The 24308-nt window shown below is 34.7% G+C and overlaps 1 protein-coding gene across 2 annotated transcripts in view; it reads right to left on the reverse strand.

Annotated features, from left to right (window-relative positions):
• LOC148943487 (SMAD family member 6-like) overlaps positions 1-24308 on the reverse strand; it is a 71044-nt gene continuing 46736 nt past the window's right edge. For both annotated transcript variants that reach the window (XM_089101418.1, XM_089101417.1), the window contains exons 3-6: positions 18187-18303; positions 9167-9295; positions 6431-6637; positions 1-359 (exon numbers count right to left, since the gene is read on the reverse strand). In XM_089101418.1, coding sequence (XP_088957544.1) covers positions 82-359; positions 6431-6637; positions 9167-9295; positions 18187-18303 — 731 coding nt within the window. In that variant the 3' untranslated portion in view covers positions 1-81. The remainder of the gene's footprint in view (positions 360-6430; positions 6638-9166; positions 9296-18186; positions 18304-24308) is intronic.

Raw genomic sequence — 24308 nt, forward strand, 5'->3', positions numbered from 1 at the left:
AAAGGCGCAACATTTGTTATTTTCGAGTTAGCATACAAAAAAAGAGGATAATAAAGATGCACATTTATGGATATGTAATCGTTATCTTTCGGGCACCAAATGCACTTCAAGCCAGCAGGGGCAGGATGTAACAAATCGTCGAGAATATCCAGGCCCCCAGCCTTTAACAAAGCTAACAGTCACTGAGTCATGCTGACTTTTGTCTGAGATTCTGTAATCAAATAACACTACACTATGCCCATGTTGTATTCTGTGAACTGGCCACTCAGCAGAAGCCAGCAACGAAGAGGTAACAAAAACAGGGTATTTGGATCGGTTGTAAAGGAACACAGATGAACCTTCGTACCAGAGGATCACACCTGAAAAAATAAATTATTATCATTGAAGTTTAGAAATATAAATTACCCGTAAAAGTCGTTTATCTATATGACCAATTTCTATCTAGACTTCCACTGCCAAGCTAAAGTCTCATTACGTCAGAAAGATTTGTGGAGCAGCAGATACAACTACGCCTCGCAGTAAAGCTTGCGTTTTGCATTTCCCGTCAGTTATTTGCCAAAGAGCCAGACAACACCAAACGTTAGTCTTATGCCCAAGAAACGACGATAAAACTCATAAACGAAAAACTGTTTCACTTCTATCTCAAATCACAAAATTTATTGTCATTAACGTTGTGACAGCCTAGACAATTTTCTGAGCTTTGGAACCCCAGTAAAACACTTAGTTTACAATGAGAAGACAAAACTTAGCCATAAATACACCAAGACACTCACTTTACATGGCGCTTTCTTTGGCAGCTCTATAAGCTGTAGCATCGGACACAAACCTTCTAAAAACACAACTAAATTCCTAACTGATAACCCTTACAATATTTAACTGAAATGTATTAAACCCTCCAGGTAGATATGGATGACAAGACTGTAGCCCTTCCCCCCAGAAGCCAAATCTAGCAGGAACAACCGAAACCTCAACTGCAGCTGTTGGCCAGGTTTGGTTGAGCTCCACCAGGCCACCTAGTAACTAGGCTGATGAAAAGGGATCATGGCCCGACCACCACAGGTAACATCCCTGTAAATGATGCTACTAATTTATCGAGCTTTTACAAACCCATTTCCATCCTGCCTCCAATCGAAAGCAGTGACCACGTTAGTTTGATCTTATCTTCTGTTACTAAGACTAAACAACCATTTACAATTACTAAAATTACTTTTAGCCTCTTATTGATTCAAGGACTTTACGATTTTGACTCCGTTGAAAACCGATGAAAAATGTTCAACTTCTTACAATACAGATAACATTTTTGAAGGGACTTCTTCTCTTTAAAATTTATTAAGGTATAATAATGAATCCCATTTTCCAAAAAAAAAATTGAAGTGTTCTAGTGCTGTCCCTTGTGTGAATGAAACTTTAGAAAACCCTATAAGAATAAAGATTAATCTTTTCAAGCAAGGCTGTGTAGCAGAGGTTAAAAGCCTTAAGAAAGTTATTAAGCAATTAATTAGATCATTTGATAATCATAAAAATCACACAATCATACATTTAGACTCCAATAAACCCAAGCAAAATTAAACCGTCCTTTTAAACCTCGTCTATACTTGAAAAGTCCATCTGAAATATATTTTCATCTCACTTAACTTGACAAAGCCCAACTGTACCTCTGCTACTATAAGCCCTAATTCTCCTTCTGCTATAATATAAATAAAATCCACAACCTTAGAAAATCCGGTATTTACCCTTGGGACTCTCGAACTGGTTTAAATTTAGTCTTTATCAGACAAAATTACTGAAAGCAAATGTTTTCAACCAAATTACAAGCTTTGGTGGATTGTCAAATTGTTGGAAACATGGTTTTATAATACCTGTCACAAAGAAATCAAATAATTTGAGTTTTGCCAAAGGTATGCACCAAGGAACCCCTTTGGTATCCAAGGTCCTTTATTTGGAAAAGGGGGCACGTTGTTCCCGTCTCCAAAAAGTGTTTTGGTATTAAAGTGAAACTTTAAGGAAAGGCTGAGATGGATATTGACTTTAAGGAATAAATATCAGTATAGGTATATTAAACTGACAATCCACTGTCATTTGTCTGTTTGTTTTGTTTTTTTCGATAAAGCCTAAATTATGTTCTGGTCTTAAGAAGGCATGGGGGTTGTCAGCACTAGTCATGTTAATTTTTGCTCGTTTTGAGTTTGAATCGGTTATTTAATGTAATTTCTGTTCGTTTTGAGTTTCATTTATATGTTGATAGTAATATTTGGTAGTTTTACGCTTGGAAGAATATTTGACTTTATTTCTGCCCATTTTTGGCTTAATGAGCTCTTTAATTTTCTTTGTAAAACTTGTTTTGTGGAAAAAGTTTTTTTAAAATTAGTACAAATATAAGGCAGCGTCATTCAGTCAGGGGGCTGGCGCCCCAGCCCTGCCCCCTTATGGGCGCCCATGAAAAGATCAATCATGTTTAAATAGGCGTGGCTATAAGATTGTAGTCAGCCTAACCCAACTTTCTGCATGAGGTCCAAGATTAAGAACCTGCTATCGTTGTTTAGGGAAGATACATTTTAGTCAAAATATTTGTCCAAGATCACACACTGTCCAAGTACTGGGGGTTTTTACCCCAAATCCTCTTCATGTAGTAGATATGATCTGGCTGTTCCAGCCCAAATTTTTTGTCATTAACGATGTGACAGCCTAGACAATTTTCTGAGCATTGAAACCTCAGTAAAATACTTAGTTTACAAATGAGAAGACACAACTTAGCCATAAAGACACTCACTATACATGGCGCTTTCTTTGGCAGCTCTATAAGCTGTCGCATCGGACACAAACCTAAAAACGCAACTAAATTCCTAACTGATAACCCTTACAATATTTAACCAATGAAAATCGATGGAATACCAATGAAAATTGTTCAACTTCTTACAATACAGATAACAGTTTTGAAGGGACTTCTTCTCTTTAAAATTTATTAAGGTTTAATAATTAATCCCGTTTTTCAGGGGAAAAAAAAATTGAAGTGTTCTAGTGCTGTCCCTTGTGTGAATGAAGCTTTAGAAAACCCTATAAGAATAAAGATTAATCTTTTCAAGCAAGGCTGTGTAGCAGAGGTTAAAAGCCTAAGAAAGTTATTAAGCGATTAATTAGGTCATTTTATAATCATAATAATCACACAATTATACACTTATACTCCAATAAACCCACGTAAAATTAGACTGTCCTTTTATACCTCGTCTATATTTAAAACGTCTATACTTAAAAAGTCCATCTGAAATATATTTTCATCTCACTTAACTTGACAAAGCCCAACTGTACCTCTGCTACTGTAAGCCCTAATTCTCCTTCTGCTATTATATAAATAAAATCGACAACCTTAGAAAATCCGGCATTTACCCTTGGGACTCTCGAACTGGTTTAAATTTAGTCTTTATCAGACAAAATTACTGAAAGCAAATGTTTTCAACCAAATTACAGGCTTTGGGGGATTGTCAAATTGTTGGAAACATGGTTTTATAATACCTGTCAGAAAGAAATCAAATAATTTGAGTTTTGCCAAAGGTATGCACCAAGGAACCCCTTTGGTATCCAAGGTATACCCCATTACACTTTCCCAATCTTACAAAACTGTACAAAAGCTTTCTTTGCAATTGGCTGCAAATCAAAATTATTCCTCGAATTGACGTCAGACAATATGGCAATTTGAGTTTTTGCGCCTCTACCACTCATTACCTCCTGCAACCGTTACACACCATCTTAAGCAACAACCAAAGGCGAAACGTTAGGCTAAACCCTGCCTAAGTTGGTCTCCAAAAACCCTTTGAATTGGTCGACTTTAACTCAGCCCTCTTTTAGCAAATATCACTATGTCATACAACCAAAAGCCAGACTTTAAGCTAAACCCTGCCTTAGTTGGTTTCCAAAAACCCTTTGAATTGGTCGACTTTAAAATCCCAATTCACTGACTATTGAAGCACTATGAACTCAGCCCTCTTTTTAGCAAACATCACCATGTCATCCCTCTCGAACGGATCGTTAGCGGTAAAAAACAAAAAATACATTTCCCTGGTCCCGTCCTTACTTCCTGTGGAATTTCCCAAAGAACTATGTCGGGGTCACTTTTATTTCTTAAAATAGTTACTTAAATCGGCAACGAGTTACCTTGTCGCCCAGTCTTAAATCGAACATCCACATTGACAATACTACTAAACAGGCTAACATATCCCTACCTCAAAATAAGGATTTTTCAAGATTTGGATGCCTAGTAAATCATATTATTTGCATTTAAATATCATTTGTCCGGCCTTTATTTGAATACATATATTTTTCATTATCTTCTAAACACCGTTAAAATACAAATGCCTAGCATTCATCTTTTAAAGAAGACAACTTTGGCCGCCCTAAATAACAGACGCGAGATCCTTTGCATCAGCTTTAGTCGAAAGGCTATAATTAATTCCCACACCTAGGAACTATTTCCTCCCCGACCTAGCCCAGTTAGGACTTACCTCCTAAGCGGGAAAGGCAAATAGCCTTTCCCGCTATTCCCACTTAAAAAAAAAATACCTCCTAAGCGGGAAAGCACGAAAATATTAAAAATATTAAAGTTAGATATTAAAATATAAAAAATATTAAATTTAAAATTAAATATTAAAAATGTTAAAATATCAAAGTTAGATGAATGCACCATAAAGAAAATTCGAACATAAATATAAGTACCGTATAATACGTAAATTTGTACGGTATATACGTACCCATATAAATGTTAAAATATGTTAAATGTAAAATGTTAAAATATCAAAGTTAGATGAATGCACCATAAAGAAAATTCGAACATAAATATAAGTACCGTATAATACGTAAATTTATACGGTATATACGTACCCATATAAATCACTCCAATCTACTGTCGAACTGAAAAGTATATGAGCAGCTCAATTCCGTCTTTTATTACCAGGATTACTGTTTAGTGCCAATTTAATTGGTGTTTACTCAAGTTTAAAAAGCATATGCTTTCTTATTTTTAGTTGATATTTATCTTTGACGATTGTTTTAATTTAGTAATTTTCATATATTTTGCAGGTTATTTTTCTTTTGCAATTCCTATCGGTTTTCTTCGATTGACCTTTTTGCGTTTCCCTTTCAAATTTGTGTAAATATTTTATATCTTTGTTTTTTTATTGCATTGTTTACCCAGTTGATTTATAGTGATTTAGTTGTGTTAATCTTTTTTTTTTTTTATTTTAATTGACAAAAGACACAAATTTGGCCAGCTTTGCTTGTGATAGTCGTTTTCAAATAAAAGTCATCTTATCTTAAATTATTTGAAAAAAACTACGTTTTCTAAAGAGTTAAAGAGGCTGAGTTACAAGGTCGAACCTTAAAACGTACAGGGATTACGAGGCACAGTTGGGGGGCTTCCGCCCCCAAACCCCCGCTTTCGCAGCCTTTAAATAAAAAAAATAAAAAATTTTAAACTGAAAGTAAGCAGCGACATTAAATCTTAAAACGAACAGAAATTATTCCGTATATGAAAGAGGCTGTGCCCTCCTCAACGCCTCGCTCTTTACGCTAAATTTTTACTTTCTCACAAATCTTTTTTTAAACAATAAAAACTTTAGCGTAAAGAGCGAGGCGTTGAGGAGGGCAAAACTAAAAAACTAAGGTTTTTCGTAAATGTAAATTCGGGGGATAATTTTTTCGGTCTGAAAATATCAAAAGGCCCTAACAGGTCGAATTCTGCTTCGAATGAGTCCTCATTCAACCGGATCCGTGGCCAACTGTGGCCTGTAGGCGTGGCAAAAAGAAAAAAAAAAAGAAATGATGATGAATTTTAAGTGGCTATATTTGGTTTTTTGAAAACAGGGAAGGAGTGATCGGATAGAGCTGAAATTTTGAGGATAAGCTCCCGGGCCCTAGGAAAGCTTAACCTCTAAATTTCAGTCCAATCGGACAACGTTAAAGGGGGCTGTGGTGGGAGGGTCCAAACTTCCGGCCCAGTTTACCCCATGAAGATAAAGTCGGAGGAGGATGAAATTTTGCAAGTTTCTTAGTTTGAGCTTGGGCTACAAAATGTGATTACCGCCGTCTCTCTGCGACCTCTAGGACCTGAAATCGCTTAACATTGTGGTGTGTCGCCTCTTTATAGAGGCACAAGTGTGCCTCCTTGATGAAAAGTAAAGGTTTTCTATAAAGCTTCCAATTTGCCTTAACAGTTTATTTCTTAGTTCTACGAATCGTTCTAACGCTATTATTCTATAAAACACATTCGGGAAAGTTTTAGATTCGAATATACATTTGCTAAAGGAAATAGAAAATTTTTATGCTTTCATGGAAACAAACATTCCCGGTAGATTTTTTCCAATCTCTAAATTCTCAAAAAAGACCTTATGTTTAGCATCTTTTCATTAATTTTAATATACATAATAAAACAGAACCTTACCAGGTCCAATTTTACCCATAGCTTTCACTGATTTTTCGGTGCTATAATTATCTTTGGTTAAGCTAAAGAGACTCAATGTTGGGGCTTCAGGAGGAGTTAGTTCAAACGGAGCGGCGGTTATACACAAGGCAGGACTAGATACAGGGCAGAGGTGACCGACTCTGACAGAACCTTCCCAATAGGCTAATGTAGCCCAATGACCGGGATCTGAAATAAAAAAGGTCGCATTAAAGGCCTGAATAAAAAAAAAAAAAAAAAATGGGAATAGGAGGATATTCACTCTCAGTCATCTGAAACTACTTACATTTTCTACTGTATTTCTGTTGGGGCTTCGAAGTTTCACAAAATAACAAGAACAGCTTAAAATCTTCAAAACAAGGTCTTCAAAATATTCAAACACTCGTGGAAATATTCAAAGTAAGGTTCACAGTTAATTATTTTAATAATTAGCTGCCTCGTTTTTTTTCAAGTTTTATTTAGTTTTAGTTCCTAACACCGTATTCATTCAATTATAAATAAACCGTAAAATCGAGCTTTTCATTAGACCACTATTGGAACTTCACAAGTGAATTAACCAAAATTTAGTGGATTTAACAAATATTCACAAATCATAGTCAAATTTCTAATTGTAGATATAACTCTCATTGGGTACTTGTTAAGTACAGTGACCACACTCAAGAAGTGAAGTTTGGCTAAAATCCTATTGAAACATACCAAAATATGATAAAAATATAATAATTTAGTAACAAAATTATGGAAATTACAACGAGAATTATGGAAAGCAGGCCGCCCAGAACACATTATATTAAATATCTAACCTAACCAACTATACATATTAAATATTTAATCAAAATATACAAGCTTAGTAGTTTATTTCGCTCAGCCTAAGCTGATTATCTCCGAGTACACACAAAGAAACCAACAGAGAAACCGGGTTTAAACAGATCACACTTCTTGAATGTGGTCGCTGTACTTAACAAATACCTCAAATTATTTTCAAATTAAATTTTCCTTGTTTTCTTTTTTTTTGTCTTTTATTTTCTAAAATAATTTAGTATATACATTTAAAAATCTAAAACTTCAGATAAATAATCCGTTCAGGACTTCACCGCGTCTTTGTACATGTTCATGGTATATGGATAATTTGGCTAACGCGACTGTATGCGTTGGCACAATATGGCACAATAATTGTTGGCTAACTATTTATTTGACAAAATATGCCTATCCATTAATTTCCCTTGCCGTAAATGATGCATATTTAATCACTTACTACCAATGGCCACAACATACGTAAATAAAGCAACAGTAAAAAGTAGTACAATAGTAAAAGTACTAAAGTAGTAGAAAAGTAGTAAAAGTAGTACAACAGGAGTAGACAAGTTACAGTATGCAGCTTCTTTGTTTGTTTTTTTTGTTTTTTTTTAATCACTTACTAACACTGGCCACAACATACGTAAATAAACATACTGGCCACAACATACGTAAATAGGAAAAAGTAGAAGTTGAGTAGACAAGTTACAGCAAGTAGCTCCTTTGTTTTTTGTTGTTTTTTTTTAAAGCAAACTTAATAAAGTAACATATATCCATTTTCCTTCTCAATACTACACTAAAAAATAACTTTCCCTGTCACCATGCATAGATGTGCCTTTAAATACAAAAGGGTAGTGGCACATTCAGGGGCGTGTGCATACCAGCTTTTAAAAAGTATTAGAAGATTATTTCAGTGTTACTGTCTTGACCTGAATCACAGCAAGTGTATGTTTAGCCAATTTACTGTTTTTTCTCTTATTTTGTAATATTTGTGTTTCCTTAATATTCAAAAACCATAAATACACAGAAATAATTTGAGTTTATAATTTTCCACTCTCTAGCGATGCAGAAGTGAGGGTAATATTTCAGAACAAAAAAGCTAGATTTTTGAATACAATTCCAAATCGTCCAAGAAACCAATAATAAAAATTTCTTTTATCTGGTGTTCACTTTTATTGAAAACTACAACTAGAAGTGCTACTTAGTAAATTCGTTATTTTGACGCCCCTTGTTTTAATGTAGATACCTTAGGAACCACCTGCCTAGCAACTGGATTTTAGAATGCTAAAGGGGTTCCGGGGGTAAAAATTGAACAAAGAAAAACGCAGAAAGAGTATAATTCTTTCTTTAATTCGGATCTTAGTGATACCATTAATAAAAGAACTAAGAAAGGGAATGTAAATGAAAAAAAAACGGTATAGATTAACTGATTCCCTGATAAGAACTAAGATTTAACTTACAATAATTGAACAAAGACAAAATCAAAATTTGTTTTTTATTATTTTCTAGGAGGAGAAACAAACCTTTATTTTTGCAATTTATATTTTCAGTGTCTTGATTATCTACATAACCCTATCCAGTCTAGAGGGAGGAAGGGGGGAGGAAGAGAGGAGGTATGGGCGGAAGAGTGACATAGACTTAGGAATGAAGAGGTATAGTTACAATCGATTATGGTTACACCATATATTGGTACATACAATTTGCCAGGGAAAAAATAGGACGGTGCTAAGTAACAAAATGAAAGTAGAAATTTAAAAATTGCGAACTGAGTTTTTTTTATATATATACATATGATTATATACGTATATACATGAGGGCCAATAAAGAATTTATCTATCTATTATTACAACTAGTAAGTTCCTGGCCTTTCACAGGATGTGATCTCGTCAACATTGAGTCACGTTCTAGCACCATTTTTCAGCATACCTCGGTGGCAGGCTGCGGCAGATATTTCATTCGTGCCACAAGTGGCAACTGATGAAACTTCAGGTACATTTTCAACTGCATCCAAACCAAAACTGGAGTAAGATGAAGGCGATGAATTTGACAGACGACCTGAAAGAAAGAAACGAAACTCTAATTTGGTAAAGATGCTGTTTTAACGGCCTATAGGGTAAAAAGAAAAAACAAAGAGGTATTAAAACCTCTAGAGGACCCAAATGGCACCCATTGCATATTCCTAATTATGTATATAGCAACGTATCTCCTTCAAATGAAGAAAAAAGTTAGTTTGTACTAATCAAAGTAAATTCTATAAAGAAAAACAAATCGAAACCATTTGACATTCAATAAAACAAAAAATAATTATTTTTAAGCATCTGAAGCTTCTATAAGGAAAAATGTATTCAAGTATATATCCCTAAAGACAGACAAGATGGTCGAGAGACTGGGGAAGTCTTAGACGCCATAAATCAAGATCCCCTGGGATTTTGTACGTCTTATTCCCCTCACGACTCTACTAAATTTATGAAGGGATTTCTCGCCAAGTGCAATCATTTCGACCCCACTGAATTTTGATTAGAGATATGTTGCCTTCAAGTAATGGTTTGCTGGAAATAAACTTATCTCTCAGTCAACCATCGGCTAAGGCGTCGATCATATACACATATGATCGAAACGAAATATGATCGAAACTGGCTTATGATCGAAACTGGCTTAGTATAACACATTTTAAGCCAGGATAGATCCTTTCTTCTAAATCCATATATATTAATGTTTACTTGTACAATTATGTGCAAGCATTCATGGCTGCAAAATGCGACATTTTTAGTACTTCAGGACATTTTTTAGTATTTGGTGACATCAGTACACTTTTCATCTAAAATGAACACCTACCCTTAAAAAATAACACATTTTAAGCCAGGCTAACTCCTTTTTTTAAACTAAATCTATAAATTAAAATGAATGTAGCAGATTGACATTGGATCAAACTCAAATCAACGACAATTTACTTGCTCGAATTTGACGGACAGAGACAACAGAACAGTTGGCCAACATTACTGCCTAACACTTTATTACATTGTGTTTAAGGAAGTAGATATAAGTGAAGCATGAAAGGAAAAGACGAGCATATAAATATTAAGGAAACCAGTTATAATACATGTCCTTTTTTCAATAGTTGATTATACTTTACTATTATGTAGGAAAATGTGTCTGATACATATATGACAATCCTGTCATGGTGACAGAATTAGGAGGGCAAGAGGAAGCCCACAACCTTCACACCAGAAAGAGGGGTACCAAAGGCACATTCACTTTCATGGTTCTTAAACAGAGGAATTAATTTTTTAATCCACCCCCCCCCCCCAGAAAAAAGTCGGTAGCTGCAATGTCCCTGCTTAATCTAATTAGTCATAGGGATAAGGGCAACATTACGACGGATTCTGTTCATGTCTCAAGTTTATATGTAAGGAAAATTTGGAACATTCTTGAAAATCAAGTTGTAATCTGGGATGAGGCGAGAGGCACTACGCTGTGAAAGCAAAGGTAGGCTATACCTAACAAATAATTAAATCAATGAAAAATCGCTTTTTAAGTTGACATTAAAACTCAGAACCAGATTTTCAGCTGGACTTGGGTGATTTTCGAGGATAGTCTCTTCAGATGTGCGAATAAAAAATTTTCGACGATCAATAATTTCACAGAAGAGAAGGGACCCGGTTTAACTTTTTGAAAATTTTGATTGATGTATGGGGAAATTCATATATCAATTTAGATTAGGAGGGGGAGGCTAATAAATGCACATGATTAGATTTATATAATTAGTTGGATTTTTCTTTAATATTGTTAGTTTGCTTGTGATTGTGCCGAAACTGTTAATATATTTTGAATTTACAATAAACCGAATCGAAGAAGACTATGCCCTCCAGTTTTAGCATATTGTGATGGATTTTTGTTGTTGTTACCAAAGCAATTAATCGTGTTAGCATATTAAAAAGTAATTTTGATCTTCTGGATGTATCCCCGAGTTTATTGGTGATCGTAGGATACTAGCAGTCAACTATCATATATTGTTGAATTCGCACCCTTCATAATTTTCAAATATTTTCATTGGCACTGTACTAATTTCAATTATGATAATATTTAAGAAAAAACATCAAAAGGTTTTGCTTCACCAAAATTTTGAGATTTCATTAAAAACAAAAGCACACTAGAAATTGATTATGATGCAATTTAAGCCCACTCGATAACGATGACCATATGGTAGGTATGTCCTTGAGAAACCATTCTCCGGTGATTAAAGCTGATATTGCCCTACAAACAGCAAATTTTGATAGTGTGCAAGATAGTTGAGTTTGACAAGCGGCATCAACCTCCGGGAAAAGTGCTGGTGACCTGGCCCAAGTTGGTAGCTTAGGGTGATAGATTGTCCCACTCACAGTTCCATGGCTGACAGTTTCCCTCTTTGTCAAGCTCCGACTTGAAAGACGCATTAGTGGGTGCAGTCACCGGACCATCTTACAGGTGGCTCCAGTTATCGACAAAACACCCTGTGAACAACGTTTTGGCGCATTCTAGCCATTACCGATTGCTTTGCTAGCTTATATGTGTTCTGCAGAGTTGTTGACCTTCAATATAAGTGAGGAGGGGAGAAAACTTGGGAAATCTAATCCAACTTCATAAACTTCTATATTTCCGTGAATTATAAAATGTGTTTTTGAAAATGCAATCAGGTAGAGCAAAAATACTACCCATCAAATTTGATCGAGTCCGAAAAGATATCCTAATTGTAACAGGGTCTGAAAAATTAGATACAAATGTAGCATAACAAGTTATTTATGCAAATGCATAGCGTCAGTCAGTGGCGGATCCAGAGAGGGGCTAGGGGATTATAGCCGCCCCCTCCTCTGGGTATCCAATTTACACTAGATAAAATGGGTAATTTGTTCTGTTCGGTTGCCAGCCTTATTATTTTTAGTGAGCTTATTATCCTGTTTCTGAATTACTGGAGCATATGGAATCAGATAAGGACTCAGAAACGACACCTAAAGCAGTTGCCTTTGGAGCCGCATTAAGAAGAAGTGACATTATCATCAGTTTAAACACGGCTGTTCATTGCTTAGCTCATACTATAAAACTTAGTAAATTTCTCCAAGACCCCGAACAAGACGTATCAACTGCAAAAGGTTATATAATGTCAATACTGAGTAAACTCAAACAAATGAGATCGGAAGTAGACATTGACTTCAAGAAAGTATTTGCATCTTCACAAGCCACAGCATTGCAATTAGGCGAAGAAGTAATCTTACCCCGAACATGCAGTTGACAGACTCGAAGAGCTAATGTCCAGCTACCAGTTCAAGATGCAGAACAGTATTACAAGGTGGCAATATACATTCCATTTTTGGATCACCTTATTTCTGAGTTCAACATAAGATTTAGTTCCGTAAGTGAGGTTTCACATCTGCAGGGACTAATTCAATCTAACTTTTCTATGGAAGCTGCCATTATCTACTATGAGGATATTTCTGCTTCATCATTAGAGTTATCCGCAGAGATTGGACTTTGGTGAGAACATTGGAAATCGGCAATCCCCAAGAATCTTCTAAACTTCTATGTACTTTTCTAATGTACATTTCTACGTACTTTGAAATCTTCTATGTAATTTTCATCCCCAATAAAGAATTGAATATGATTTTTTGAACTAAATTTATGAAACCTGCCGATGTGACTATGTAAGGAATGTCCAGACACATCATCAAACCTATAATTACTTTCGTATTACCACTAGTGAGCTCTCCTCTGGTCAAGAAAGATAGAAGTTTCAGTCCCTCTACAGTAACAAAGCCTTCTTGCCTTCTTGATTAGCTCGTCAATAGAATTTGGATCAGATAATTTAGAATCTTTCTGGATCAATTCCTTGTACCTTTGAAATATCTGATTCCACTTGTTAGCCATGTGAGAGCTCACTTTCTTAGAAGCACTTTCACCTTGTTACCACTTAGGGATGTTTCAAGGTGAAAGTGCTTCTAACGAGAGAATTCAGCACTTCCTGAAATTGCTTTCAATTCATATGGCAAAAGTGATAGATCGTAAACTTGTACGAGTTTTTCTTTTTTTGAATTTACAGCCTTCCTACTTTGGTTTTACATAAAGGATCGATATAAATCATTATAAATAGGGAATATGTAATGCATTAATGCATTATACTAACTTATTATAAGGTAGAACCACTAAAAATGTACATACAGGTATATTTTAAAAACTTAATCATTCGAAAAATAGTAATATCAGCACTAAAAGTATTTCCGTACTTGAAATAAAAATGTAACAGCTTTCAATGTTCAAAAAGGGTCAGAGCATGATATGTTAATGTAAGCACATTTTAATGGCTTCAAAATAAACTCTCGTTAATAAAGAGTTAAAAAAGGCCTAAAAATGTGTCATTTTACACTTACATTTCAAACGTTTTCCCAAGGAGGGCCCCCAGACCCCCCACCTTGCTGGGGGTATCCAATACCCCTCAGTCCTTTCACCCCCCAAAACGCCTAGCCCCCCCCTGGCCTATTCTGGATCCGCACTGGCGTCAGTGTTAGAGACCAGGGTCAATTTAAAAGACAAAAGATGAAAACTGCTCATTCTGGTTCAACTTCACAAAAAGCTCTGCCCACTGTGTGTGATTCCTCAGAGTGTGCATGATATGGTTAAGCACCCAATCTTTCACGGGCTGCTGAAAAACCAGAGCCTCAGATTCAAAAACTTAAGATACCCTTTATTTAGCTAGAACCTAGTAAAGAACGAACCACATTTTCACTACTTTTACCAAGCCGCTCTTTAAAGTAATCAGGGAATCAGGCAACAGAATCGACCAAGCATGACATCATACCTTTGCCAAAAAGATACGTGAGCCATATCATTTTCTATTTGAAGATATAGTTTTTGTAAAAAAAAAAAAAAAAAAAAAAAAAAAAAAAAAAAAAACTGAATTATTTAACATCCTCTTTTTTTAATTGCAAAAGGTAATAGATATAATAATTTCCTTTTATATGAGTCCTTAAACACCTCTATGAGCAGTACTGAGAAAATTAAGTACTAATTTATAAATCTCTCAATAGTCTTTTACAGACCGTGCATGATATTGATAACTTTTAATACACAATTATAATTCTCTAAAAAACTGAACCAAGCTGAGTTTTCAGTACATCGCAACTGCTTAGAATTCTAAGGATTTGGAAAATACTACGAGTTAGTTTATTTATTCTAGTTTTGTTGATATACCTTGCCAAATTCGCGAGCGTTAACTTTCGTTCGTTTTAAGTTTCAACTTCACTCTTTACTTCTGCAAGAAAAACTTAACTTCTTTAATTTTTTTTAACGTACACATTAAACCTTAAAAAAAATTTTTGTTTAATTTAGGCGATGCAACTAAAGAAGTCAAAATGCATTTTGTTTATACATGACATGGTTTTTATATAAAGGTTATATTTCATTAGGATTAACCTAACTTCACTTCTTGGGTGTGTTTCGTTTAATTAAAAAGTACTCGTGACATTAAATATAGGTTTTATTCCCTACCTTCTTTAAACTTTCCCACAAAATATAAAACTTTGTCACATAACTAAAGAGTACGGGGGGTATTTTGTCACCGGTACCTTTGAGAATTCGCACATATGAACTTTAACTATTCTCATGAAAAAAAAAAATGAAGGAGATTTTTTTGATTGAGTGTTTTTTTTTCAAATTGTGTTTTAGTTTTCGCTTACTAAGGGGACTTGGGGGGGGGGTACACAAAAGAGGGGACTATAAACCTCCGGATAAGGATTTCGACCAGGGGATTACAATGGTACCCGATATTATGCTTCTCATCTTGATCTTGTCTCCTTGTTACATTGATTCAGGACTTTAGCACCGAAGAGGGACTTAGTACATTTTTGCATTGAGACGGAATTTTGCTAGTTTTATGTACCACGTCAAGAATAACTCGTTTTGGACAGAACCAAGTTTAAATTATTTACATGCTTACGGTTTTAACTCAACAGACAAAGTCCCAAAGCACAAAACGAACAATTGTAACATCTAACTTTATTAGATTGGTCTAACGCCCTCTCCGAATGTTAAAGAATGTGTAATTACACTTTTTAATCAATTACACTTATTCCCAAATGCAACGTTATGCTCTTGCCATAGCAAAGATGACAGCCAACAGAAATAATTTCGAGCTTCCTTGTGCATAATACTATTAGAAATCAAATACATATTTCTACCAGCTTTCAAAGTTACATGTTAATCAATGGTGAAATTACCCCAAAGCTCGCATAGGTCTTTGTTAGAGAGGGCCAGGGTTATTGGATTGTGTACGGCACATGCGCGGAATTCTGCTTTATATTCTAAGAGTTGGAAAATCATTGAAGACCCTAAATGAACCAACATTTCAAGCCTTAGAATTTACCTCGTTTTCTCACCAGGTCATGACTTGTTTTGTGTGTAAACCAAACTTTCACAGCCCCATTTTTTTCCTCCAATATACAGGGTTAAGTTCCTTGCATAATTTCGGCTCTAACAATATGCAGTATGCTCACCTTTTCTGCTAATATATATATATATATATATATATATATATATATATATATATATATATATATATATATATATATATATATATATATATATATATTTTTTTTTTATATATATATATATATATATATATATATATATATATATATATATATATATATATATATATATATATATATATATATATATATATATATATATATATATATATATATATATATATATATATATATATATATATATATATATATATATATATATATATATATATATATATATATATATATCTAATGTATGCCCCAGCTTATTCGCATACTTTTGGGCCCTTACCCCTTGAACTGTGTTGCAAGTCTCCTGTAGACCTATTTTTTAACATTTCAAATATTCAGAATGAGGTTGGGATGCCAAATTTTGATTCGTAGTCCAGTGGGGTATAAAGATCCATGGAGGCTAAAAAGATGCGGAAGGGAAAATGTCTGCCATCTGACCATATTTGATCCTTAAAAAGAAGTACATTTTCAATTCCAAATCAAATAGGTTCCCTCCCAAGCTTCTAGGGTCCCCTGTTCTATAACAGAGTATGTCGTACTTATCGCTATTTGGATGGTGCTCTGGATTTAGGATCCTTTGTCCGAGAGGACGACGGTTCGAATTCTAGTGTACCCAATTATTTGGTTTGGGACAGGGATCAGTGGCGTGACTCTGTAAGCTCAGCCAGAGTCGACCCAGCTTTAAATGGGTACCTGGAGAAATCTGGGGAAGGTAAACAGGAAGGGCGTGCGAAAGCACAAGATGGTTGGCCCCCAACCCCTCATTGCACTTCCAGGCTGAAGGGTCATGAAACGGAGATCAGCACTGCCGGTAGGGATTGTAAAGTCCAATGCCGTATTCTTCAGCTTTTACTTATTTGGATATCCCATTTCCCTAATATTGTTTTTTTAGAGCTGACAGATACACAAACACAACTAACAATTTTAAGCCTAACAAAATGCGCTTTCTGTGCCTTTAAGGCAGAAGTAATGTTAGTCCTTGCAAATTGACAAATTTAGAAGGGTAGATTATTCGCAAGGAAAGCAATGCCCTGCAGTTTCTGTCAACAGCTCAGAAAATTATCATATGTTTTAAATTGAGAAAATAGCCGATTATTGGCAAATTCGTTAAATTTTTCATCTCCAATAGAGGATCTTAGTATCATACAATTGAGAATACCTAGATGGCACTGTGGTATGTGAATAAAACTTTCGAGTGAACCCCTTCTACAATTACACTATCTTAAATTCTTAATTTAAGTACTCAGACAAAGAACGACAAAATAAGAAATGAATTTGTTAATTGCATAAAAACATATATTTTGATTTTGACATAAATGCACAATATAAGTGCCTTGCGACAATTTGAATTATCAACTTGGTGGAAGTGATGAAAGACTTAAGCTTATGAGAGTAAAGCCAAAGAAGATCTACCAAGACAGGTCAGTTCTATGAGCCATTTGAAGGTAATTACAGACCAAAAATGATTCAATGATTTATGACCAATCAGCAACAAAGGAGATGTCCATGCAGCATATGAAGCAATTTATAAACAGAATAAAATTAGATAAATTATGTTTTTTTTGGATCTTCATTTAGAAAATAAAATATATTCTTGCCCATCCTGCATTTTCGCGAATTGGCATCACCAACATTGGCTTAGTACCATCTGAAGTATTTATTCATTTTGCTTGTGATTTGACGTTATAAAGGTTTCGTAGAAATAAACTAGATATTTTCAACAGAATAATCCTGGGAAATCGCTGCATTCCCTAAAATTTAAAACAAGTTATTCTCATGAATTTTGCAACGCCATCTAACTACTTGAACTAGTCAAAATTTAAGATAAGGCTTAAGATGGCGTGGCAGGCATCAAAGTAAAAACTACATAAAATGTGGATTTAGAGGCCCTTAATAATGAAAAGCGTCGTTAATCAAATACATATTTACAAAACTGCTTTTTGTAGTACCAAAACATGCACCATCAACAAGAGAAACATGACCAAAAATACATTTCGGATATTTGTAGAAGAAATGACAACAGGGTTATTATGAACAAATAGCTACCATGGATAATCATCAAGAACAAGACAAAATCGCTCTCCCATACTACATTAATTAAAATTTAAGATGTCGCCTTATACCTTCAAACCACGATACCATCCTTAGCTTATCTTTGGATGTTTATGACAAACTTAGAAAATATGTCATTGAGCCATGTCCAGCAGGACCTTATATCACCTATAGTTCCCTTCTTAGCTGAATAAAGAAAAAGTATAATTTCTCCAACAGGAAAACATATATCAAGATCATAGGGGAGAAAGAACATGTTAAGTTCCAACTATTTTCGGGTTCCAATTAAAAAACAGGGGAGGAAAAGAAAAAGTTAGAAAAATGAAAAACCTTTCAGATGGTCGTAAATGGACTGCGATATGGAATTAAGCGGACAAGTAGGGGACGCACTGGGAGAACAATCCTTTTTTCGTGATGCTTCGCTCAAGCTCGATAAGTAGGAATAACCTGAAAATACAAATGCTTACTGTTAATTATAGGCTTTCAAAAACATTAAGCATTAGTAAGTTACCATTAAGGTCCAATAAGTGTTTCTAAGTAACCGTGATTTAGGGGGAAACTATTCCCCAACCCATATTAACATGAATACCGAAGTTTTTTAATTATCTACCATTAACTTGAGGATCTTTCCGGTGAATATACACATTAAATACATAAAAATTAAATAAAGTTCGGTAATACAGACAAACTACCCCAATGAGCCAGCCTTATACATATATAAATGAATCGTGTAGATGATAAAGACCCTAAAATTAGTTGTATCAAATAACAAAAAAAAACAACATAATTTTAAAAAGTTGAGCCCCCCTAATATACATATATATATATATATATATATATATATATATATATATATATATATATATATATATATATATATATATATATATATATATATATATATATATATATATATATATATATATATATATATATATATATATATATATATATTAAATATTTAATTAAAATATAACTGCATAGATACCGTTTATCTCGCTCAGGCTAAGCCTTGCCATCAAAAGTAAATTCCGTGGGGAAAAAAATTGTGCTAGACGTAGCCGACAGTACTAACATATATCCATTTACCCTACTATGTCAACTGGGGTCGTCCACGAAATCCCTATACGTCTTCATTTTCTTTTGTTCTCATTCTGAGCACTATATTGGCGGTCATTTTCCATGTAGCCTAGTATAGTAGTCATTTGTATTTGTGATTATGAAACCGGTTTTCTGAGATCTAATCTAAACGTAATTCTTGAGTGTGTTTCGTTTAATTAACAAGTCTTGAATTTTTAACCAAAGCAGGCACGTACACGGGATGCGCGGGAAACCGCGCATATACCCATCCCCCAAAGTCACAAGCTTTATACCATTTACCCAAGAATTTCTTGTGTTTTCCATAAAATCGTCCATTTTTGTTCCTCTTTTCGAAGTTGTACCTCCACTCCCCAAACTACATCCTACACACGTGCTTGCTCCGGAGTGACCCAAAAACCCTGAATGCTCCCAAACCCTGATTTCGTAGAGGCCAGAGTGAAACATCTAAACAAGGTAGAATCGAAGAGAAAAAGTCTTCTATGACTCCAATGCTTAAAAGTGGCATTGGTTCCTGTCTGAAACTTTAAGTCAGTGTGAGAGTTTAATTTGAGAAATGAAAAAGAGAAACAGTTTGATGAGTAATCTTACTCGTCGGATAGGTACTTGTCGGTTATTCGAAACACATACAAGAAGGAAGTTACGTTAATCATAATAAAAAATAACAAAACATGATGATAAAATAATACTTGAGAAACAAAATTATGCAAACCTAACCCCCACCCCCGCCCCCTAATGTGCAAATATATAGCCCAAGTTATAGAAGTCCAATGCATTCTGTTTAAGTCCAATGCATTGTATCATCCGTCACATGCTTTTGTAGTTATGAAACCGGTTTTTTAGATGTAACCTAAGCGTAATTCTTGAATGTGTTTCCAAGAACCGACAAGTACCGTCGGATATTTTTATTTCAGATGAAATTGTTCATTGTTCAATGAAATTGTTCATCAATTACGCACCACTGACCTAACGTAATTGTATTTTCAAAATTTGCCTAATTCGGCCTATGCCGCATGAAAATGCCATAAAACGCATGAAAATGCCATTTTAGTTTGTTTTTTTATCTTCAAATATACCAAATAGTGATAAAAATCCCCAGTTTTTTGTCACTAGAATGATTGTAATCAAGAACATACTTTCCTGGCATAAAAAAACCGGACATTTTCTGGGGATTCTATGTTTTCAGGAAATTCCATGAGCAGTACTGAGAAAATAAAGCACTAATTTATAAATCTCTCAATAGTCTTTTACAGACCGTGCGTGATATTGATAACTTTTAATACACAATTATAATTCTCTAAAAAACTGAAGCAAGCTGAGTTTTCAGTAAAACGCAACTGCTTAGAATTCTAAGGATTTGGAAAATACTACGAGTTAGTTTATTTATTCTAGTTTTGTTGATATACCTTGCCAAATCCGCGAGCGCTAACTTTCGTTCGTTTTAAGTTTCAACTTCACTCTTTACTTCTGTAAGAAAAACTTAACTTCTTTAATTTTTTTTAACGTCCACATTAAACCTTAAAAAGATCTTTGTTTAATTTAGGCGATGCAACTAAAGAAGTCAAAATGCATTTTGTTTATACATGACATGGTTTTTATATAAAGGTTATATTTCATTAGGATTAACCTAACTTCACTTCTTGGGTGTGTTTCGTTTAATTAAAAAGTACCCGTGACATTAAATATAGGTTTTATTTCCTACCTTCTTTAAACTTTCCCACAAGATATACAACTTTATCACATAACTAAAGAGTACGGGGGGTATTTTGTCACCGGTACCTTTGAGAATTCGCACATATGAAATTTAACTATTTTCATGAAAAAAAAATGAAGGACATTTTTTTCATTGAGTGTTTTTTTTTCAAATTGTGTTTTTAGTTTTCGCTTACTAAGGGGACTTGGGGGGGGGTACACAAAAGAGGGGACTATAAACCTCCGGATAAGGATTTCGACCAGGGGATTACAATGGTACCCGATATTATGCTTCTCATCTTGATCTTGTCTCCTTGTTACATTGATTCAGGACTTTAGCACCGAAGAGGGACTTAGTACATTTTTGCATTGAGACGGAATTTTGCTAGTTTTATGTACCGCGTCAAGAAATAACTCGTTTTGGACAGAACCAAGTTTAAATTATTTGCATGCTTACGGTTTTAACAAGGAGTAGTAATATACCCACCTTTTCTACTAAAATGTGGCAACGAAGAAAAGGTAAAAATCCAAAATTTGTGGGCCCTTGCATCTAGGACTGTGGTTATCATACTGTCCCCCAGATGTACATGTTTGGATGTCTCGGTTATTCAAAAAGAAATCGCTATCTCAAAATTATGTTCCTGCATCACTTAGGGTTATGGAGTGCATGGGATAAAAAAGACACGGGAGGGGATTTAGTTGCCCTCGAATTACTTTCGGCCCTAGAAAAAAAATTCAAACCTTCTATTTCCGATCGTATCAACATCGTCCCCCATCTGGCTAAACTCATGGCACCATCGATGCGCATTGCCTGTTAATATCAACACTGAATCTTTGGCTATGTCTTTTCTTTTTTTTTTTTTTTTCTTTTTTTTTTCATTCAGGCTTGAGCAAATTACTTGCCGCCACAAAATAATAATAAAATAAATTTGGGCTATATATTTGAACATATGGGGGGTGGGGGGGGTATCGCGAGGCGGCATGCAAAATGTATTATCTGTGATTATTCTATAGATTATGAGGTAAGAATGATCAACCTAACTACACTTCTTAGGTGTGTTCTGTATAATAAGTAGTTACCTACTAAGGAATATAGGGTCGATTTCTTAATGTTAGATCCAGTTTTGGAGGTTAACCCTTTCCCCCTTTAATAGGGGTATAACTATTTTTCCTCGTTTGGACCCTCCCCACAATTGAGGATGACCTCCCATCCTCCCATATTCGTGTCAATAGCCCAGTGCTGGGATGCTCACAAGGATTTTATTGTTAAATTTTCTTCTATCCATTTAATAAAAAGGAATCTTAAATTTCATTTAGTTCAGGATTACTTTTAATTAAGCGTCTTTTCAATATGACTAAATTATTTGTTTGGATTGTTGTTCTAGGTGAATGTGGGCCTCTCGGCTATCTTTTAGTATGAATTTATATTTAATAATATTGATTTTTTTTTTATTTATATTTATATTTGGATCCTGGGCTAGGTACTACTTTCATATTATTGTTGTATTCTTGTATCTTTGCCGTCGTAATTATCTTTGTATTGTAGCGTAATTTTTTATTGTATCTTTGTCTAGGCCTAGTTTTTCGAGCTTTTCTCCCCATGGGCCTATGTCAATTATATACATGTATATGTTAATAATAAAATGATTGAACTTGAACAGTACAGAAACATGACCAGGCTGGTTTGCATTGAGGACCAAAGGACAAATAAATGCGACCACAATTTTACACAGCATACGATACAACAATCTTAAGAGTTCCTTTGGTACTCCTTAAATATACCCACTCTTTTATATATCTCAAACTGAAGGCTCGATGAAAAAAACGTTTTGACGGATGATGCAAGACACCGCTGTAGAGAAATACAATGCATAGCGTGGTTTTAATTGCGTATACGATATTTAAAGTGTTATTTTTTTTCGGGGGGGGGGGTTACCTAGATTAGGTTAGGTTTCGTATTTAATATATGCCATGCTTTGCCCCCATCCCCTAATGTGCAAATATATAGCCCAAATTTGATTCTAAACTGTTATATATTCATCCTATTTTATTTTATTTCATTAGCATACAAGCAGTATATACAAGAGTGGATATATCGAAGGAATACCGTTCCTTTCAAAACAGTCTAATAAAGTTTATGGTTACACTTAAATAACGCAAACCTTCTTGAGTTGAAGCAAATACTGAACCACCTTATACATTATCTCCAGACCCTTATAAGTAAACATAAAACAAGCAGGAAAATAGGATCAAGAGGATATGACTTCTAAATTAGGCTACAACTAGGGCCCCCGGAAGCATTCTACGTCTGGCGCCACTCAGTCGGTCGCCAGAACAGGGCTTGGCTTGATGTCGCCTTGGCGAAGCAAGTAACATTACGATTAATGTATTCAAAGCTTTCAACTGCACCGTGGGTGTTGTATTCAAAATGAACGACTTGTAGTCAAGCAACGGAAATAAGAAAACACATTTCACAGTCATAGCGCTTATTAGCCAGATAAAAAGTTTCAGACATGCAAGACTTGGACGAAAAAATAATAATTAACAACTTAGCTTAGTAAATATAATGAAACTTGATTGCGCTAAAAAAAATTGTGAACGACAATAATGCGTTAAGAAACATTTAAGCGATATGGCTAAAATCTGTAGTAGGTTTAATTGCATCAATTTTAGCTGAACTTAACTTTGTGTTAACTTTAACGGTACTGTTCTATTAACTGGGCTCTTTTATATAGCGCTAGTTTGGTTAATGCTAATGAAAAAAAATAGGATGAATATATAATAGTTTAGAAACAAATATGGGCTATAGCCTATATTTGCTCATTAGGGAGAGGGGGGAGGCAAAGCAGATCATATATTAAATACGTAATCTTATCTAACCTAGGTACCTTCCCCCCCCCCCCCCCTAAACCCCAAAAAACAACAATTTAAATACAGTTCTTGCCTTTGTTTACATACCAGAAGGCATTGTAAACCTGTTTTCATAACGCGTTTCGATCTATTTCGTGACTGGTATGCATTGCCGTATTCAAAAGAGCACGATTAATAGAATAGTACCCTTTATTCTTTTTACTTTAAGGCAGGCAAATAACACAAGGGGTTCCTGTCCCCTAGAAAACCTCAAATATTAATAATTTCCTCAATAGTTTCTGACAAATTTAATATAGCCTAATTCACGCATTTTGTCGGTCTTTCAAACCCGACCCGAATCCAAGGGGTTGTTCGCTTCTCACCATCTGGTGTACATTTTCAACAGCCACGTGTTCCAAAGAGTTCCGCCACGCTTGGCACACGCCGCCTGTTGCACATCAAAAGAATCGAATTTGTAAGCTGATTTAAAATATATAAAGTTCAATAAGTTTAATGTTACCCATTAAAAAGCTACCGCTATTGAGTCATGCAACGCAAAGCGTGGTTTTCATTGCGTTTACGATATTCAAACTGTTTTTAGGGGGTTTAGGGGGGGAGGTAACTAGGTTAGGTTCGGTTACGTATTTCATATATGGTATGCTTTACTCCCCACCCCCCTAATGTGCACATATATAGCCCAAATTTGTTTCTAAACTATTATTTATTCATCCTATTTTATTTTATTTCATTAGCATAAACCAAACTTGACTTCTTTAGCAGTATATAAAAGAGTACTTTTAATACTTAAGTAC

The sequence above is a fragment of the Artemia sp. Qi Xiang Cuo genome, chromosome 15, assembly GCF_049724085.1.
Source record: "Artemia sp. Qi Xiang Cuo chromosome 15, ASM4972408v1, whole genome shotgun sequence".
Taxonomy (NCBI): Eukaryota; Metazoa; Arthropoda; class Branchiopoda; order Anostraca; family Artemiidae; genus Artemia; species Artemia sp. Qi Xiang Cuo.